Source organism: Canis lupus, chromosome 1 (genome assembly GCF_011100685.1).
Source record: "Canis lupus familiaris isolate Mischka breed German Shepherd chromosome 1, alternate assembly UU_Cfam_GSD_1.0, whole genome shotgun sequence".
Classification (NCBI taxonomy): Eukaryota; Metazoa; Chordata; class Mammalia; order Carnivora; family Canidae; genus Canis; species Canis lupus.
In genome coordinates this window covers 97,637,081-97,653,075 of record NC_049222.1, presented here as the reverse complement: position 1 = coordinate 97,653,075, position 15,995 = coordinate 97,637,081, and the positions used below count along the sequence as shown (strand labels likewise).

At 51.5% G+C, this 15,995-nt stretch overlaps 2 protein-coding genes and 1 long non-coding RNA gene across 10 annotated transcripts in view; 2 read left to right on the top strand and 1 right to left on the bottom strand.

Moving 5' to 3' along the window:
• Positions 1 to 1,128: 1,128 nt before the first annotated feature.
• LOC111097076 lies at positions 1,129 to 3,144 on the bottom strand. The gene is made up of 2 exons (XR_005354337.1): positions 2,553 to 3,144; positions 1,129 to 1,480 (listed from the first exon to the last, which is right to left on the bottom strand). It is a non-coding gene; the product is annotated as an uncharacterized LOC111097076 (long non-coding RNA).
• On the top strand, positions 1,785 to 7,233 carry CKS2 (CDC28 protein kinase regulatory subunit 2). The gene is made up of 4 exons (XM_038527324.1): positions 1,785 to 2,194; positions 2,726 to 3,061; positions 5,574 to 5,701; positions 6,903 to 7,233. Exons 2-4 carry the CDS (start codon positions 3,003 to 3,005, stop codon positions 6,953 to 6,955), a joined length of 240 nt encoding a protein of 79 aa, XP_038383252.1. The 5' UTR covers positions 1,785 to 2,194; positions 2,726 to 3,002; the 3' UTR covers positions 6,956 to 7,233.
• A 1,155-nt stretch (positions 7,234 to 8,388) lies between these two features.
• Positions 8,389 to 15,995, top strand: part of SECISBP2 (SECIS binding protein 2) — a 47,363-nt gene continuing 39,756 nt past the window's right edge. For 5 of the 8 annotated variants that reach the window (XM_038527321.1, XM_038527320.1, XM_038527319.1 and 2 more), the window contains exons 1-5: positions 8,687 to 9,094; positions 9,181 to 9,277; positions 13,765 to 14,014; positions 14,237 to 14,357; positions 15,550 to 15,785. In XM_038527321.1, the coding sequence (XP_038383249.1) occupies positions 8,977 to 9,094; positions 9,181 to 9,277; positions 13,765 to 14,014; positions 14,237 to 14,357; positions 15,550 to 15,785 (822 nt within the window). In that variant the 5' untranslated portion in view covers positions 8,687 to 8,976. Of the gene's footprint in view, positions 8,517 to 8,686; positions 9,095 to 9,131; positions 9,278 to 13,764; positions 14,015 to 14,236; positions 14,358 to 15,549; positions 15,786 to 15,995 lie in introns of those variants that run through there. The other 3 variants (XM_038527323.1, XM_038527318.1, XM_038527322.1) reach the window with 2 other exon arrangements.

The window sequence follows — 15,995 nt, the reverse complement described above, 5'->3', positions numbered from 1 at the left end:
GTTGAGAAAGGAATGAGCAGGCATTTTATTTCTTTTGATAAGTATGTGTTTATTTCTGCAATTTTCAGACACGAGTTGAATAAAACACTAAAAAGAGTGATAGGAGTTTGGTGGGAATTAAACTTTTCAATCAAGAATTACATACAGAAGTATGTGAACACTGACCAGCTTGGGTGCGGTCATTGAAAATGGCCTATACCACCTGAATCTTCCTCATGCACGATTAGTGGAACATCAAGAGGATGGTGGGGAGTTCAAACTTGAGCTTTGTGGTGTGTGCGTTCATTGTGAATTAGTTCCTAAGCTTGTACCCATATCAGAACAAAAAGAGACTTGTATTTTTTTTAAGATTTTATTTTATTCACGAGAGACAGAGGGAGGCAGAGACACAGGCAGAGGGAGAAGCAGGCTCCTTGTGGGGAGCCCGATGTGGGACTCAATCCCAGGACCCTGGGATCATGACCAGAGCCAAATGCAGATGCTCAACCGCTGAGCCACCCAGGTGTCCCAAGTCTTGTATTTTAAATCACACACTTCGTCGTACTTCTTACACATGGAATGGCTGTCTAAAATCTCTTCCATTGACACAGTGAATAGATGCTTTTCATACAATATGCACATTCAGAATTTCAACTTGTTTGGAGCAGACACTGTTGGTCAAGGAGGGCTTTGCAGCTCCACTGCTTTTATCCACCTTGCCTTCTTCATGCGATAATGTGGAGGCTCAGAAGGGACAATGAAGAAATGCTTATGCCACATTGTAGTGCCTCCCAGGCAGGCACTGTCATCACTGGAGCAGCAGAATCAGTGCCGTCCCCAGGGAGGAAGCCTCTCCAAGCACGCTGCTGGGCTCCGTGACTGGATGTGGACCACACGGGGCTACTTTTACCATTAGCCTGTCAGTGGGCTGCTGCCAGGATAGGGCGCCTGCTCTCATCCTATCAAGTGCCATGTCTTTCTCACTGAGCCCCTCTGCCACATCTCGCCTGACCGGCCCCACACTCATCAAAATGACCACATTTAATAGGAAGAAGTCTGGAATCCCTTCCTAGTCTGGCCCAATTTACCACTCGTTTCCAGCTGCTGGGTCGTGTTTTGTTTGCTTTTTACACATCACAACAGACTCAGTGCCTTAAAACAACACAAATTTATTATCTGACAGTTCTAGAGGTCAGAAGTAACTTGGTCACATCTGCCAAGTCCAGGCAACACATCTCCAGGTTCCAGGGATCAGGACATGGACATCTCTGGGGGCTGTTTTGAGGTCTGTGACATCCATCCTCCCGGATTCATTTCCCACAACGCTCCTTCCCGTGTCCTGTGCACTCTGTCCCCGGCATATGCCATATTGTTAAGATAAGCGACAGCACACAGTAGCAGTTAAGGGGCCTAACTGCGGACTCAGACTGTTGGGGCTCGAGTCTGCAGCCCGCCACTTGCTAAATGGATCTGGACAAATAGCTGTTGCTGTGGTTTTAACCTAGATTACAAGGAAAAGTAAATTAGACCACAAGGAGCCAGTATTCCACAGACGCCGATGGCCTGGTGTTTTGGATGAATCCCTATTATAAAGGGTGGTGTGTGCGTGGGTGGGGAGGGCATCGCTTAAAAGAGTAAAAGAGACAATAACCGAACCGGACGCGTAGGCCCACGTTTGGATGTGGGTTCACCAGCCGCCGCGAGGCCCTGCGAGGCCGGGTGACCTGAACGCAGGCGCGAGCGGGGGGCCGCGAGGGGCTGAGGGCTGAGGCGCAAGCGCGGCTCGGAGCTGAGCACTTTTAAAGTTCTTCTGGAGACGCACTCCGTGAACGCGGAGGCCTGCACAAGCGCCCTTTCAAAGCGGGAGGACCCCGTATCCGGGATCTCTTCGGACGTGGGGTGTGCAGGAGGAAGCGAGACGGCCACAGCGGGAGCTGCGGAAGCCGGTGACCGGCACCGGGAGCTGACGCTACCCGACTCGTCCGCCTGAAGCTTTCAACACCGCTCCGCAGAACACATCCCGGAAGCTCTTCTTTCCCGGGCTCTGCCACAAAGCCCGTGGTGCCCCTCCCCACCTCCCGGAACAATCGCCCACATCTTCGCCCTCGGCACATCCTGCCCTGGACCTGGACCTGGACCGGGCGGGGGCGGGGGCGGGGGCGGCAGGCTCGGAGCCCGGGCGGCGCGGGGAGCCGGTCCCGCCCCCCGGCAGCAGGTAGGTGGCCCGCCCCGAGGCACCTGTGCCTGCGGGGACCCCCCTCCCCCGCCCCGCCCCGCCCTAAAGGCCCCCAGTTCCTGCACGTGGCTCCCGCCCGCCGCCTGCGGGGCGCCTCGGACCCGCACCCACGGGCCGCCCGCTCCGCTCGACTTGGCTCCCGACCGCGCCGCCCAAGGTCTTCCTTCCCACGCCCGCCCACCTGCCGCGGCCGCCGCTACCTCCCGCACCCCGAGGCCAGGCCCCGCGGCGGAGAGCACCCCCTCCCTCCCCCTCGACACCGAGACTGCGCCTGCGCGGAGACGGCCGCACGTCGTGCAGCCCCGCCCGCACCTCGCCAAACCCCGCGATACTTCACCTTTCCCTCAGGTCCGCCCTCCCCAACGGCCTGGCTGACCTGGAACGTTCTAAACCCCTGCGCACGCGCTCTGAGGCCCTTAACGTCCGGGCTCCGCCCTCCCCTGGCCACGCCCCTTCCCGTCTGGGAGCTACCCGTCGCCACGCCTTGCCAATCATCCACTTCTTCCCCAGGGCGACCCCGCAACAGGTCTCTGATTGGCTGGTCGGGGGAGACAACGCCGAGGAGGGTCGGTGACGATAGGCTGGGAGCCGGTTCCGCCTACTGGCAGTTTGCGTGGAAGGTGATTGGCTGGCGCCTCCGTCCAATCAGCGGTGGGCTGTCGGATTCAAACCGGGATCGTTGGGCCTGCGGTCGGTTGGTCGCAGTCGAGTCGTTGCTTCGGCCTGACGCGGACGTGTGGCCCGCTGCGCCCGCTCTTCGCGCCCCGTCGCTCCCGCCGCCCGCACGATGGCCCACAAGCAGATCTACTACTCGGACAAGTACTTCGACGAGCACTACGAGTACCGGTGAGCACTACGAGAACCGGCCTCGGCCGCGAGGCTGGGCGGAACCGGAACCGGGGTCGGCGTCGGCGTCGGCGTCGGGGTCGCAGCGCGCCGGCGGGGGTTCGGGTCGGGCCCGAGGGCGGCGGGCGGCGGGGCACCAGGGCCCCGGGGCGTGCGGACCGGCGTCCCCGCGTCCCCCGCCCTTTGTTCGCGGTGGCCGGGCGGGGCCGGGGCTGTGGGGCCCGCTCCCTCCCTCTCCGCTGCGCCCTGGGGGGCTGCCGCGGCGTCGGAGCGCGGCCCGGCGGCTGGGGGTAGGCGCGGCTGGACCCGGCGCCGGCCCCTGGGGGGGAGACGGGCGGGGCGGGGTGGGACTGGGTGGGGCGGGGCGGGGCCGGGGGAGGCGGGGGGCACGCTGCGGGCGGGGGCGGGGGCGGGGGCGGGGCCGTGCCGTGGAGCCCCGGGCCAGGCTGCGCGGAGGGTCCGGGCGGAGAGCGGCCCCTCGGGGAGTGTTCCCGGAAGCGTGGCATGACCCGGGCCGGATTTCCGGTCTCCGAGACCGGGTCCCCGCGCGGGGTCTCGGGACAGGAGCGTCGGCCTGAGGCCCGCGGCCCTCGGGGGAGCGTGTGTCCTGAGTTGCCCCGGGCGCGCCCGTCACGTGGACACCGTCCCCGGCGTAGTTGGGGAGCGGCGGCCCCGCGGAGGGAACAGGGGGGCTGAGGGTGTGCTGCCGGCGGACAGCGACGTGGAAGGCAGAAATGAGGCCGTTCACGGGGCATCTCAAGGAAACGTGCACAACACGTAACCACCAGTCAGGCTTTGCGTCAGAGGATGACGTCAGTAATTAGTGTTGGGGGGTCGGGTGTTACGTATAGGTTTTCAACTGTTTGAGGGGTCAGGGCCCCCAACCCCGTGGTGGTCAAGGGTCAACTGTAGTTCACTGGAATTGGTAGAAATAGCATAATTCGATTTGGAGGTCTCAGGGCAGATTTAAAAACATGGTGGTAGTTCCAAGGCTCACTGCTTCTGTGAATAATACGTACGGGTATGTAGTTCACTCGTCACCGAGAATGTAAGCTGATGACCGTCTCAGTGTTTATGTGTAAGGAGTTCAGTTTTCTGACAGAAAATGTGACTGACCAGATTCCCCTTCTCTCCCCCCCCCCCCCCCCCCAGCCAACTGACCCACAGCTAGATATTTCATACTGGTCAAAAATTTTGGTTAGTGTCGAGAACTCCATAACTTCATATTGCCACTGGGAATAGTAAAACTGGGTTTGGGAATTGTGATTGATAAAGGCCTTTTTACTGCAATTAAGAGGGATGCAGACTTGTCTTTCAGAATTTACGAAGTTATAGTTGTACACGTACAATGTATACGTACATTGAAAAGAACATCTTTTCCTTAAAATAACAAAGTTTTGGACATAAGTCGTTTGGATAGAAGTCAGTAACTTCTGAAAAAAGTCTTTGGGGATGCCTGGATGGCTCAGCGGTTTTGCCCCCCGCCTTCCGCCCAGGGCGTGATCCTGGAGTCCCAGGATCCAGTCCTACAGCCCGCTCCCGACAGGGAGCCTGCTTCTCCCTCTGTGTCTCTGCCTCTCTGTGTCTCATGAATAAATAAAAATTAAGTCTTTGAGGTGGTTAGGTACACCTATATTTGTGGGACTTGAGTTTTTTACTTTGTATCTGAACAAAGCAACTTGTACAGTATACAGGACTCGTATCTACTATAAATCTATAATGTTGAGTAGTGGGACACCCAAATTAACAAATTAGATATTTTGGGGGCACCTGGGTGCCTCAGTTATGTGTCTGCCTTGGGTTCTGGTCATGATCTCGGGGTCCTGGGATCAAGCCCTGCATGGGACTCTGCTGCTCTCTCCCTCAGTCCCCTCACCCTGCTTGTGTTTGTTCTCTTGCTGTCTCTCAAATAAGATTTTTTTTTTCCAAATAAGATCTTTAGAAATCTTTTTCTTTTATATAAAAGGCAGCATGGGGTTTAGTTTTACAACCAGGAACCATCCTCAACTTAAGCTTCTGTGGATTTAGCTGGGTTCTCTAGCTCCCTGATGCCATTAGTCTGATTCATAACCAACAGGAAAGAACAAGGAAAAGAGTTAGGCATGTTCTCTTTTGAGGACAGTTTCTATAAGTTGGTGTATTTTCCGCTTACTTATTGGCCAGGATTTAAGTCAGAAGAGGTAGCTGTGGCGGGAGGCTGGGGTGTTTTAGATAACCACTTAGTTTTTGGAGATTCTATCCCTGAAGTCTTGTAGAGAAGAAAAGGTGAATCCGAACAAAATGCCTTCTGTATTTGAACTGTATATTCTTTTCTCCCTAATTTTGAACATTTGGCTTTCAAAACTCAGAATTAAAGGTGATAGTCCTCAAGATTGATACCAATAGTAATGTAAAAAGAGTTGCTTTAAAGATGTTTATTTTGAACGCAGATACTAAGTATCCTGAAAATGCATTTATAAAGTAATAATTGTAGGAAAGGTGGATACTAATACTTGGCTCTATCTCTTAACAGGCATGTCATGTTACCCAGAGAACTTTCCAAACAAGTACCGAAAACCCATCTGATGTCTGAAGAGGAGTGGAGGAGACTTGGTGTCCAACAGAGTCTAGGCTGGGTTCATTACATGATTCATGAGCCAGGTAAGGGTGGCCATTTAGGAAAGCATCAACTGAAATAAAATAGTAGTGGTTTTGGCTGTTGGAGGTTAATAATACTGACATTTAGTGGTATTCCCAAAGTAACTCTGGTAAGTGTGAGCGTTCTTTAAATGGCTGATTCCTTTCTTCCTAGGAAAAATTCCAATTTTGTAGTGAATACCAGGAATGAAAGTAATACATTATTCTCTTGCAGAAAGATGAGTTAAAAAAAGGGTAATTCTGTTTTAAAATGTGTCATTATAAATAGTATCTTATTTTGCCGTAATTATTGTCCCCTCTTTGAAAACTAAGAACTTATTTTAAGACCCTTTAAATGTCATTAAGTTCTATGCATAGAAATTAATGCAATTTGAAGTGATTTATTTTTTCCTTTAGCATTCTATTTAAAGGATAATTGGGTTCTACCACGTTAAGCTGGAATAACGTAAAATAGTAAACCGTGCTATGTGTGTTATGCATTAGTGTATTATTTTGTGGATTTCACCAGGGTTTCCCAGATATGAAATGGTCAGCTAAAACTCGTGGGGTTAAATTCTTTTTCTTTCCTTTTTTTTTTTTTTTTTTTTTTGCATAATGAATAAAATCTAATGATTTATAGTGCTTTGAGCAAATTTCGAGGGCATGCTATAGAAACTGAATCAGGGGATTAGAGTGATCTTGTTTTCTGCTCTTGTTAAAGTGGCAGTAGCCTCAGAAATGAACTTAAAATTTTTTTGGGACTGGGGGCATTTAATCCTATTAGGTCAAAAGCTCTTTGTCCAGCTAGTACCAGAGCACACGAGGAACTTGGCTGTAGAATCTGGGACTCCGACCTACTGAAATAATCTTTGGGGATGGGCCCTTGGGATCTGTACTTTATACAGGGTGGTGGTTTTTGAATTTGATTAGGTGTCTTTTCTACACAAAAGTGATAGTCTCTTTTCCCTTTTTGCTGGAATTGAGATTCTAAAGGTAGAAACCATTCTCCCCACTTTTCTCTACTTGGGATCTCTTTTAGATAAAACTAAAACATTGGGGAATGTTATCAGGTGGTTTTGTTTATAGTTGACAGTGACTTTTGAAGTAAAATTTGTTATTTTGATAACAGTTGATCTATTTTATTTGGATCAAATGGGGATTTTGAGTTTTTGGTTGAATTAATGAAAAATGTATTAAAATTATATTAAATATTTTGTTTCCACAGAACCACATATTCTTCTCTTTAGACGACCTCTTCCAAAAGAGCAACAAAAATGAAGTCTTTCTGGGGATCATCAAATCTTTTTCAAATTTAATGTATATGTGTATATAAGGGTAGTATTCAGTGAATACTTAAAATGTACAAATTGTTGATCCATACCTGTGCATGAGCTGTATTCTTCACAGCAACAGAGCTCAGTTAAATGCAACTGCAAGTAGGTTACTATAAGATGTTCAAGATAAATTTCTTCTAGTCAGTTTTTCTCTTAATATAAGTGCCTGTTTGACTTTGTCTGTTACTTTTGTTAAATAAAGTTTGTATGTTGCATTTATCATTGACTTTATTGGGGTATATTTTCTTAAATGTTAATTTGTGTGTAGTGAGGTGGTTAGAGGATTTCAACTCTTACAAGTTTGATCCGGAGAAAATTAAAGCAGTAAGATTAAATGAGTTTAAAATAGCTTGGCTTGGGGAGGAAACCACTTAATTCACATACGAAGTAATAGTTAATAGAGAGTAGGTTTATTTTACAGCTCTGCTGCTAGTCTAGTTCTGGAGAATTGTGCAGTTTAGTGGAAGGACTGCCCCAGGTACTGGCCGTGGGGGAAACCTCTTAGCCCCGTTTCTCTTTTACTGCATGTTCCCAGTCGGGATGTTTCCACTGAGTTGAAAAGCACCATCAAACACCAGCCCCTACACAGTTGGTGCCTGTTAAACTGTCTTCTCAGCTGCTATTTAATATTCCTGAGGTAACGCAGACACAGCCTATTTTATCCGCTGTGCTGGAGAAAACCCTGAAATTAGGTGTGCAGAAGCAGGGAGTCTGGTGCCAGTCTGGTGGTCCTCCGTAGGCTCGCTCCTGAGGAAGGGGGGGTGGGCGTCTACAGAGACACTGGTGCTGAGCTGCAGCCCAGGGCCCATCCCGAGAAGTCCCCGGGCTGGCAGACCGCAGGGGAGGGACAGCGAGGCTAACTGCTTCACCCCAGGCCTGTCGACCACCTGCTGGGACACCTGCAGAGGAGCGCACACCGGGAGGGCAACCTGCGCTGCCCGCGCTTCCTGCTCGGGAGTACCGGGCGGTCAGTGAGCCCAGGCCTCCGTGCGGGGCAGCGCTGAGGTTCCCAGTCCCCGTCCCCCTCCCCCCGCGGCCCCGCACCTGCCGGGTCCCTCCGACCCCCCTCCCGGCCGCACCCCTGTCCCCACAGCTGCAGGGGCTGGGCGCTCCGCGTTTACAGCCGAGAGCTCCTGCCGCCGGCAGTCGAGTGCACCGAGTCCTCGTGGCCTCCACGTCCGCTTCCGGTACCCCCAGCCCCGCCGGGCCCCGGGGCCGTTGCGGCCCCCTTCCAAGGTCGGGCCTCCCGCGGCCGCCGCCGCCCGGCACACTAACGGCCGGAAGCGAGGGGGCGCGGGCGGGGCGGGGCGGGGCGGGGCGGGGCGGGCCGGGGCGCGTTTCTGTGACGCACTTCCTGGCGTCCGCTCCGAAGGCGGAAAAGCGGGGAGCGGGAGCGTCGCTGGTCCGCGCCGCCAGCCGACGGGGCGGCTGCTGGCCTCCGGGGCCGGGCCTCCTCCGAGCCGCGCGCCATGGCGTCGGAGGGGCCGCGGGGGCCGGTCGGCGAGGTGAGGACGGCGCGCCGGAGTGGGGGCGGGGGCCGCGCGGGGCGTCGGGGCGGCCGCGGTTAGCGGGGGCTGGCGGCGGGCCCCGAGGGTGCGTCTCGGCTCTCGCGCGCGGAGCTCCCGCCAACGTCCGCCGCGGCCCTGGGCGCGCTGGGCCCGCGGGCCGGACCGCTAGGGGGAGCCCCGGCCGCCGCGGCGCTCGGCTCCCGGGCTTCGGCGCCGCTCGTCTGGGCCGCCGCGGGACAGCAGAGCACTGACGCAGCTTCGTGATCTGGGAAGCGTGATGGCCGCGGACTCCGGCCGCGCGGTCCCCGGAGACCCGGGGTGACAGCCGAGGAACCTTGCCGGCTGTCCCGGCCCCGTCACCGGTTGGGTCCTTTGCCCTTCCCACCCCCAGCCCCTCACTACACCCCTTTTTAGGAGAAAAGCATCGGAGCAGAAGCTGGCGAACGGTCTCGGCGTTATGAGGACAGACGCTCTGGGCTTTGAACCGCAGACGCTACTGGGCTTGGCATTTCGGGGACTGCTGGAACCCCCGGCTTGCTTCGGCTTGTTTGTTCATCCTTGCTGTATCTGCGAATGTACGTAGTCAAAACCTTCTCTCCCTTTTTTCCTCAGGGCATCAAGTTGTCAGCAGATGTCAAGCCGTTTGTCCCCAAATTTGCAGGGCTCAGTGTGGCCTGGGCAGAGTCTTCGGAAGCACGTGTGTTCCCCGGCTGTGCAGCCACCTACTACCCGTGTGTTCAGGAGCTGCCGGTGCCTGAGTACGTATCCCTCTCATTGTCTTGTCTTCTTCCCGGATGAACCACGCTGCACCTGACGGGATCGTGTTCCGAGTACCGCCAGAGGATGCTCCTCCCCAGAGAGGGGCCCGAGCCTGGGGCACAGCCTGTGTCCTGCACCAGACAGGAAAGGTCACCTCCTCATGCCCATGTGGTGGTTTTGGGCCAAGAAAGTGTGGAGGCTGCAATGCACTCGCTGGTAGGAAATGCAGTTTCAGGGTTCAGTTGTGCATGGGGTCTGCAGCTGTATCACACATCTGGCGGAGACGAGGCGGCTGGGGTGCAGAGAGGACACGGGGCAAGGACAAGTCCAGGGAGATCAAGGGCTAACATTGTAAAATCTTGCAGCCCTGGCTGCTCCTTTGTTGGATAGTTTCCAAAGAATTGTGCACTTTTCTTTAAAAATGTCTCCTGGAGATGGAGTCTAAAAGCTTGGGTTATAAAATTTTTCTCGAGTTAAAAGGCTTATGTTGGTTTTTCAGTTTTTCCTTCACAAGTTTCATCTTTTGGGTATTGACAAAAATGGTTTCTGTCATTAGCTGAATTTAGAAGAACATGTGTTAAAGCTCTCGTGTCATCGTACAGAGTACATGTAGATTTTTTTAAGGTATGTGTCACCTTCATGCTTATGTAAGAATCTTTGTCTTTACATCCCTTTGATGTGGGTCATACTTGTTTCTTTTTCATGTCTGCATGGTGTCGACTGAAAATAGATCATGCTTCCTATAAATTGTAGATTAGTATTCACGAGAGTGAAATTTAGAATGAGTAAGAAAATCATAAAGTTGTTTGGTGTACGTAGGTTGTATTTTTTGAAAGTGTTGAAGTTTTGCCTGTACATGGGTTGCTGGGAGTACTCGAGTTTTCCACTTTGATTTCATCCTCTGTTAGAGGAAGGTTGGCATGGGTCTCACTTGAATTGTTCTACCTTGGGTGGTTCGTTCACAAAGTAAAGTATAAAATGTAGTTCAGTCAGTGACAGGGATTCGAAGCCATCTGCTGGGTGGGATTCCAGTTACCCAAAATAAAGGTGGAAAGCATTCCTCCGGCTGAACTAATGTTCTGGCAGTAGCCTGAATTGAGACGAATCAGAAGCTTCAGGATGTGCACTGCCAAATTTAAAAATTAGGTTTCTTGACCTCTTACTCTTTTATAGCTTTGATTATTTTTTTAAAATTATTTATAACCAAGGAAAAGATTGGCTGACAATATTCCTGGCCAGCAAGAAAACAAGGAGAAAAGAGGCGTGTATGCAGAGGGGCAGGATTAGGAGGGACAGGAGCCTTGGAAAGGGATGTATTATGTAATGAGAACTGAGTATCTAGTCCTTCCTGACGGAGGCCAAGAAGTCTTTGCCTGAGCCAGGCTTCCCGGAAATGGAGATCTCCTCTAGCATTTTCCATAAGGAACATAGGTCGTCTTTGCTGCCTGTCCACTGCCAGTCCATGAGGTTGGCAGGAGGTGTGATGTTATTTTTGCGCCTGAGAAACTGGGGCTAGAAACGTGTGCTCAGTCGTTGAAGTAGGCAGTGCCCGGAGCAGAGTGAGTATCTGTAATTCTGACCTGCCCTCAGTGGATCTCCCCAGAGCTGCTGCCACCTGTGGCAAGTGTTTGCAGAACAGTTGGGCAGGTGGCAGTGTACCGTCAGCGGTAGGTGCCTCTGAGTGCAAATCCCTCAGCTGTGGGAACGAGGAGTCCTGGTTGCAGTGTGTCTCACTCAGGTCCGCTTGGTGGCTGGAGGAGCAGCTGGAGCCTGACCTGTCCTGGCCTGACAGCAGGGACTGGGGGCAACACTGTGGGGCAAATGTCAAAGATAAGGGATTGAGGGAAGTGCTGGGGGGACAACTGCTCAGTGCAGCCGAGGAGACTAAGGGTATGGGGTAGAAGTAGGGAACTGCCGGTCGTGCCTTAAATGTGTGGGGACGCTCCCTCCCGGCTTCTCATTCAGCTTGTAGGGAGAAGAGTTCAAAGGTGAGGACTGGGTTCCAGGCACTGAAACTAGGGAATAAGATACGGGAAAGGAAGGCTCCATGGTGACCCGTGTGGATGCTAGTGGAAGAGAGGCTGAGGATGTGCAGAGCGGTGGCATCACTCCTGAGGATGGGGGTGGGAAGAGGGGCCCTTCGGGGACTCCACGTTCAGCTTGGACTGCAGTCAGTGCTGGTTCGAGGGCAGTGACCTGTCAGTTGGAGAGCCAGGCCCAGAGCTGGCAAAGGTGCAGGATGGCATGTACGTGTGTGAAGTCCTGAGCAGAGCGAGGACAGGTCTGGGTTCGGAGTCTGACTGGAGAGACTGGGAAAGTGCCGAGGAGGGCCCTCTGTGGACGAGCCATGGAAGGTGAGACAGGATTGGCAAGTCCAGGAGCTTTACAAGTGATGGGACAGAAGGGCCAGACCCGCAGATGGTGTGGGGAGGAGGCCACTGGGCTCGCAGGAAGGATGTCCTGGAGACTTGGGACTGCGGGTGGCGATGGGGCAAGGAGACAGGCCGGGGGGGGGGGGGGTGCTGTGTGGGTACAGGGTGGGGGGGTTAGCTGCAGGAGAGGTGCTCCAAATATAAGGGGGGCTGGGTGAGATGTGGGGCATGAAAAAGGTATGCTCTGTGGTTGAGGAAAATCTGGGCCATTTGTGGCAACTGGAATTTTACAGAAAAGCTGCTTGAAGCCCCGGCAGGTGCTGTACATTGTCGCTGTGATTTACTGTGTGTCTCTGTGTGGTGGTCTCTGCATGTAATTGTGTTGTCCTTGGATGGAAGGGAAAAGTACCAACTTCTCAGAGGAAGAAGGACCAGTGATGACTTGTCCAAAGTGGACAACTAGATACTGAAAACAGCCAGGACCCGAACCGAGGGCTCTGGATTTGCAGATGCACGTTTGCGGGATGACACAGCTTCAAAACTGTGGGACCTGGCCTTCCTTTCCTCCCTTACCTCAGTTTCATTGGTCTGTTCGTTTGACCGGTTTTTGGACTTGGGATTTCATCTTTTTTACTGTGATTTGCTGTCACCTGCTTTTGCCCACCTTCTCTTGTGAAGAGCAGAGTCTCCACCTTCATCTGCACTCCCATTAGATTTTCTGAGCTTCAAATAAAATGAAATAGGGATTTGCGTTTGGGAGCAGGATGAAGCTTTGAATCTTTTTTTTTTTTTTTTTTCTGCAAAGAGCAGCAATAGGCCACGTGTACTGAAAAAAGTATAGTAAAAGGTTTTTCTTGGTTTTTCTTTAGGAATACTTAATTACTGGAATTAGTGAAGGATCTTACTGGGTGTGAACTTATTATAAGGTGTTGTGGTTTCATAGATAGCAGTAGCAGGATGTCCAGTTAGGCCCTGCGTGGCTGTGAATGCAGGGAACATTCTGGTGTCTGGCCTGGTCTCAGGTTTGGCCTGCTCACCTGGGTGCTGTCTCCTGCAGTCCAGACCATTCCTGCCCCAGAACAGAAACTTTCTGTTGCCTTTGCTTGTACCTCCTGGCCATCCGGAAGGTGAAGTCAGCTGGGATGTCTCATCATTAGCTCTGATTTCCAGGGGACCAGCACCCTTTGGGATTCCTTTGATGCTCTGGGACGTCACAGAAACATCTGGTGCTCATTTGTGGGAATGAGAAGGGCATGTTTTGTGTCTTAGCTCCTCTGCTCAGCATTTCGCCATCTTTTGTCACAAGAGGATTGAAGCCTCTAGCTGAATACCAAATTTGCTTACAAAATCAGTGTTAAATTATATTTTGGTTTAGCCTCACAGTTTGAGCAAATGGGGTGATGGCAGCATCCACAGATGGTGGCCGTCTTGTTGGCAGGTTGCAGCTCCTAGGCCACCATTTGTGCACTGTCCCCTTTGTAGCTCTGGCCCTGCAAGGCAGAAAAGCACAGGATGTGGAGGTTGAGCTGGAGGTTGGATGGGGCAGTGGGGTCTCTGTAAGAGCCCCCTCTGCAGAGAGAATGGTCTGGATGGCCCTTTAGGCCAGGGTAGTGGTGGGAGGCTTTCCCAGACGTCTGACTGTGCATGAGAAGCTGCTGAGACGTCCCTGGGCTCTGCTCCTGCGCCCTGTGACTCAGTCTTGCCGTGGATGCTTCACCTTAGTAGTGAACACGGAGTACTGGCTCTGCGTCTTTCTGTGCAGGGCAAGAAGGAAACACTAGGAGCTTTCCTTGTGCTATTAGAGAGATTTCAGTGCTAGAACAAATGACCTCAAAAGTTTAAATTGCTTTTTACAGAATAGCTCTTTGGTTTGTGGTATGAAATTTTCCACTAAAATGTACCTTTCTTCAGGGCGCCTGGGTGGCTCAGCGGTTGAGCGTCTGCCTTCAGCCCAAGGCGTGATCCTGGAGTCATGGGATCGAGTCCCACGTTGGGCTCCCTGCAGGGAGCCTGCTTTTCCCTCTGCCTGTGTCTCTGCCTTTCTCTGTGTGTCTCTCATGAATAAATAAATAAAATCTTAAAAAAATAAAATAAAATGTACCTTTCTTCTTTAGGCAGAAGCTCTACACTGAAGATATGGCCTTTGGGGCTTCAACGTTTCCACCTCAGTATTTATCTTCTGAGCTCGCTCTTCATCCATGCAGTTACTCTCCTTACTCTATGGAGTGTGCACAGAGTGTCTGCCCAGTGCCTGGGTCCCAGTATGCTTACAGCCACCCCAGCGGTTACCGAGGTTTTCAGACCATGAAGCCACGAAACGAGCAGATGTGCCCTCTCCCACAAGACACAAAAGCTCTGTTTAAGGTTAGCACACCATGGTGCTATTGGTTACATTAGCATTTACAGTGTAAAGAGCTGCTTCATTCTCACGTGATACTTAAGTATTATTTAAGTCTTTTGTGTATTTAAGAATTGATTTTTGTTTAGCCTTTTTCGAAATGGTCACTGGGGATACTTACGGATTTGCAATTTTAAGCCTTTGTGCTAGTTTTCTTAATTCATGTGACTTTTTAATTTTTCCTGCAGAAAAAAACATACGAGCAAAAGTTTGACAGCAAGAAGGCCGACGGATCTCTGTCATCGGATCTAAAATCAGTTAGAGGTTCACATCCTATGTCCATTCCCGCTGACAGTAATTTGAAATCAGGTGAAAATGACAGACTCCTCTCTGATGTTCTATCGTCCTACCCCGCCTACCCCAGAAATGTCACTGTTCTTTGTTCATCTGCTTCTTTGGACTTGCTCGAGAAGAGCAGAGGCCATTGGACTCCACTGGGGTCTTCTGCCCTGGGAGGGACCTGTTCTGGGGGCGCTCTGTGACGTGCACACACGTGTGCAGGAACCAGCCCAAAGTTAACATGGCAAGTAGCTGACACCCATAGGCCTCAAAACATGTCCTTAAGCAAATCACGGCTGCATCCTTTGTATTCTTTTTGACCATGTTCATTGCTAAAATCACTTCTCTGGTATTCTGTTGGGACGCTTTTTAATATGTGAGAGAGTTTGTGCTTTGAATCCCATCCTGAGCAATAGCAAACCTGAGGCAGTGTAGTTACTTGGGGGACGTGGCCTCTCTGGCCTTGGAAACTACTGTTTCAGGCTCTGGCTGAAAGCTAGTGATTCCACGTGGTATCTTGCTTTCTCCTGTAAGTTACGTACTCGGGCAGTTTGATGGCTTGTTTATATAAATAGTTAGCACCTTTGTAATAATGTATTTTCTGGGAATGCTCAGCTTATTTACATGTATACTTATTTGGTATACAAATTTTTCTCTGTGTTCACTTCACTCAGAAATCATTTGGTGCATGGAAGTGTGAAAGGAAAGTCAAACAGTTTACTGTAATAACTCTGCCCTCATGATTAAATGCGGGGACTTCATGGTATTACAGCCCACAGGAGGATTCATTTGTATTTGAAGGGGAAAGATGGGGAAGAGGTTCCAAGTTTAATTCTACTCGCTTTCTTCCAAAGTTTCTCTCAAGCGTGGAAGATATATCGCTGAAAAAAAGTTAGTTGGCATCTCTGTGAATTTGCAGAACTCTACAGTGTTAAGAATAATTAGATCAGGTTGTAATAACTAGTTCAGCAGCTTGAGAATTATGCCCAAAATTTGCGGCGTGCTTTGCTTTTTCCTGCCTGGTGGCCCAGCTGGAACTTGTGGTCATTTCTGTTTTCCACCGTTAGCCAGGTTGGCAACACTAGCAAAGGGGTTGGGGGCGGCATTTGGACAGTCCTGTGTTAGTGCGTCAGCAGCAACAGGCTTTCTGCCCCACTGTTGAAGCATGAGTAACAGTTTTCACACGATGCCTGACTTCTCACCCCTGCTTTTGATTCTACAGATACAGATGGTTATCATAAACGAACAGACAGGAAATCCAGAATTGTTGAAAAAAGTGGATCTGCCTCCAAACCTGAGTTTGAATTTACCAGGTTGGATTTTCCTGAGCTGCCAGGCCCAGAGAACAGCAAGCTCTCAGAGACACAGAAGCCACCCAAGTGGGGGCCTCTACGCTCCGCCTCAGCTGACCTTTCTCTTCTCAGGGAGGTGGTGAAACCCACTGTGGTGACAGCAGAGGTGAGTGTGGGGCCTCCTCCTCCTGTCTCCCTTTCTTCTCCGTACACATTTGTGCAAGTACTTCACAGTACGCTATGTCTTAGTGTGGGGGCCCTGTCCAGGCACTTAGAGGACCTTTGGTTTGGACCCTTCCCAGCTGGTTGTAGCCCCTAAGACAGCTATTCTTTTAAAAGAATTACCTAATAAGCTTCTTTGTGCTTTTTAGCTGCC

Coding starts and splice junctions, on each gene's coding strand:
- CKS2 (XM_038527324.1), top strand. CDS start 3,003: ATGGCCCACAAGCAGATCTACTACTCGGACAAGTACTTCGACGAGCAC. Junction 3,062..5,573: donor GACGAGCACTACGAGTACCG/GTGAGCACTACG, acceptor ATCTCTTAACAG/GCATGTCATGTTACCCAGAG. Junction 5,702..6,902: donor TTACATGATTCATGAGCCAG/GTAAGGGTGGCC, acceptor TTGTTTCCACAG/AACCACATATTCTTCTCTTT.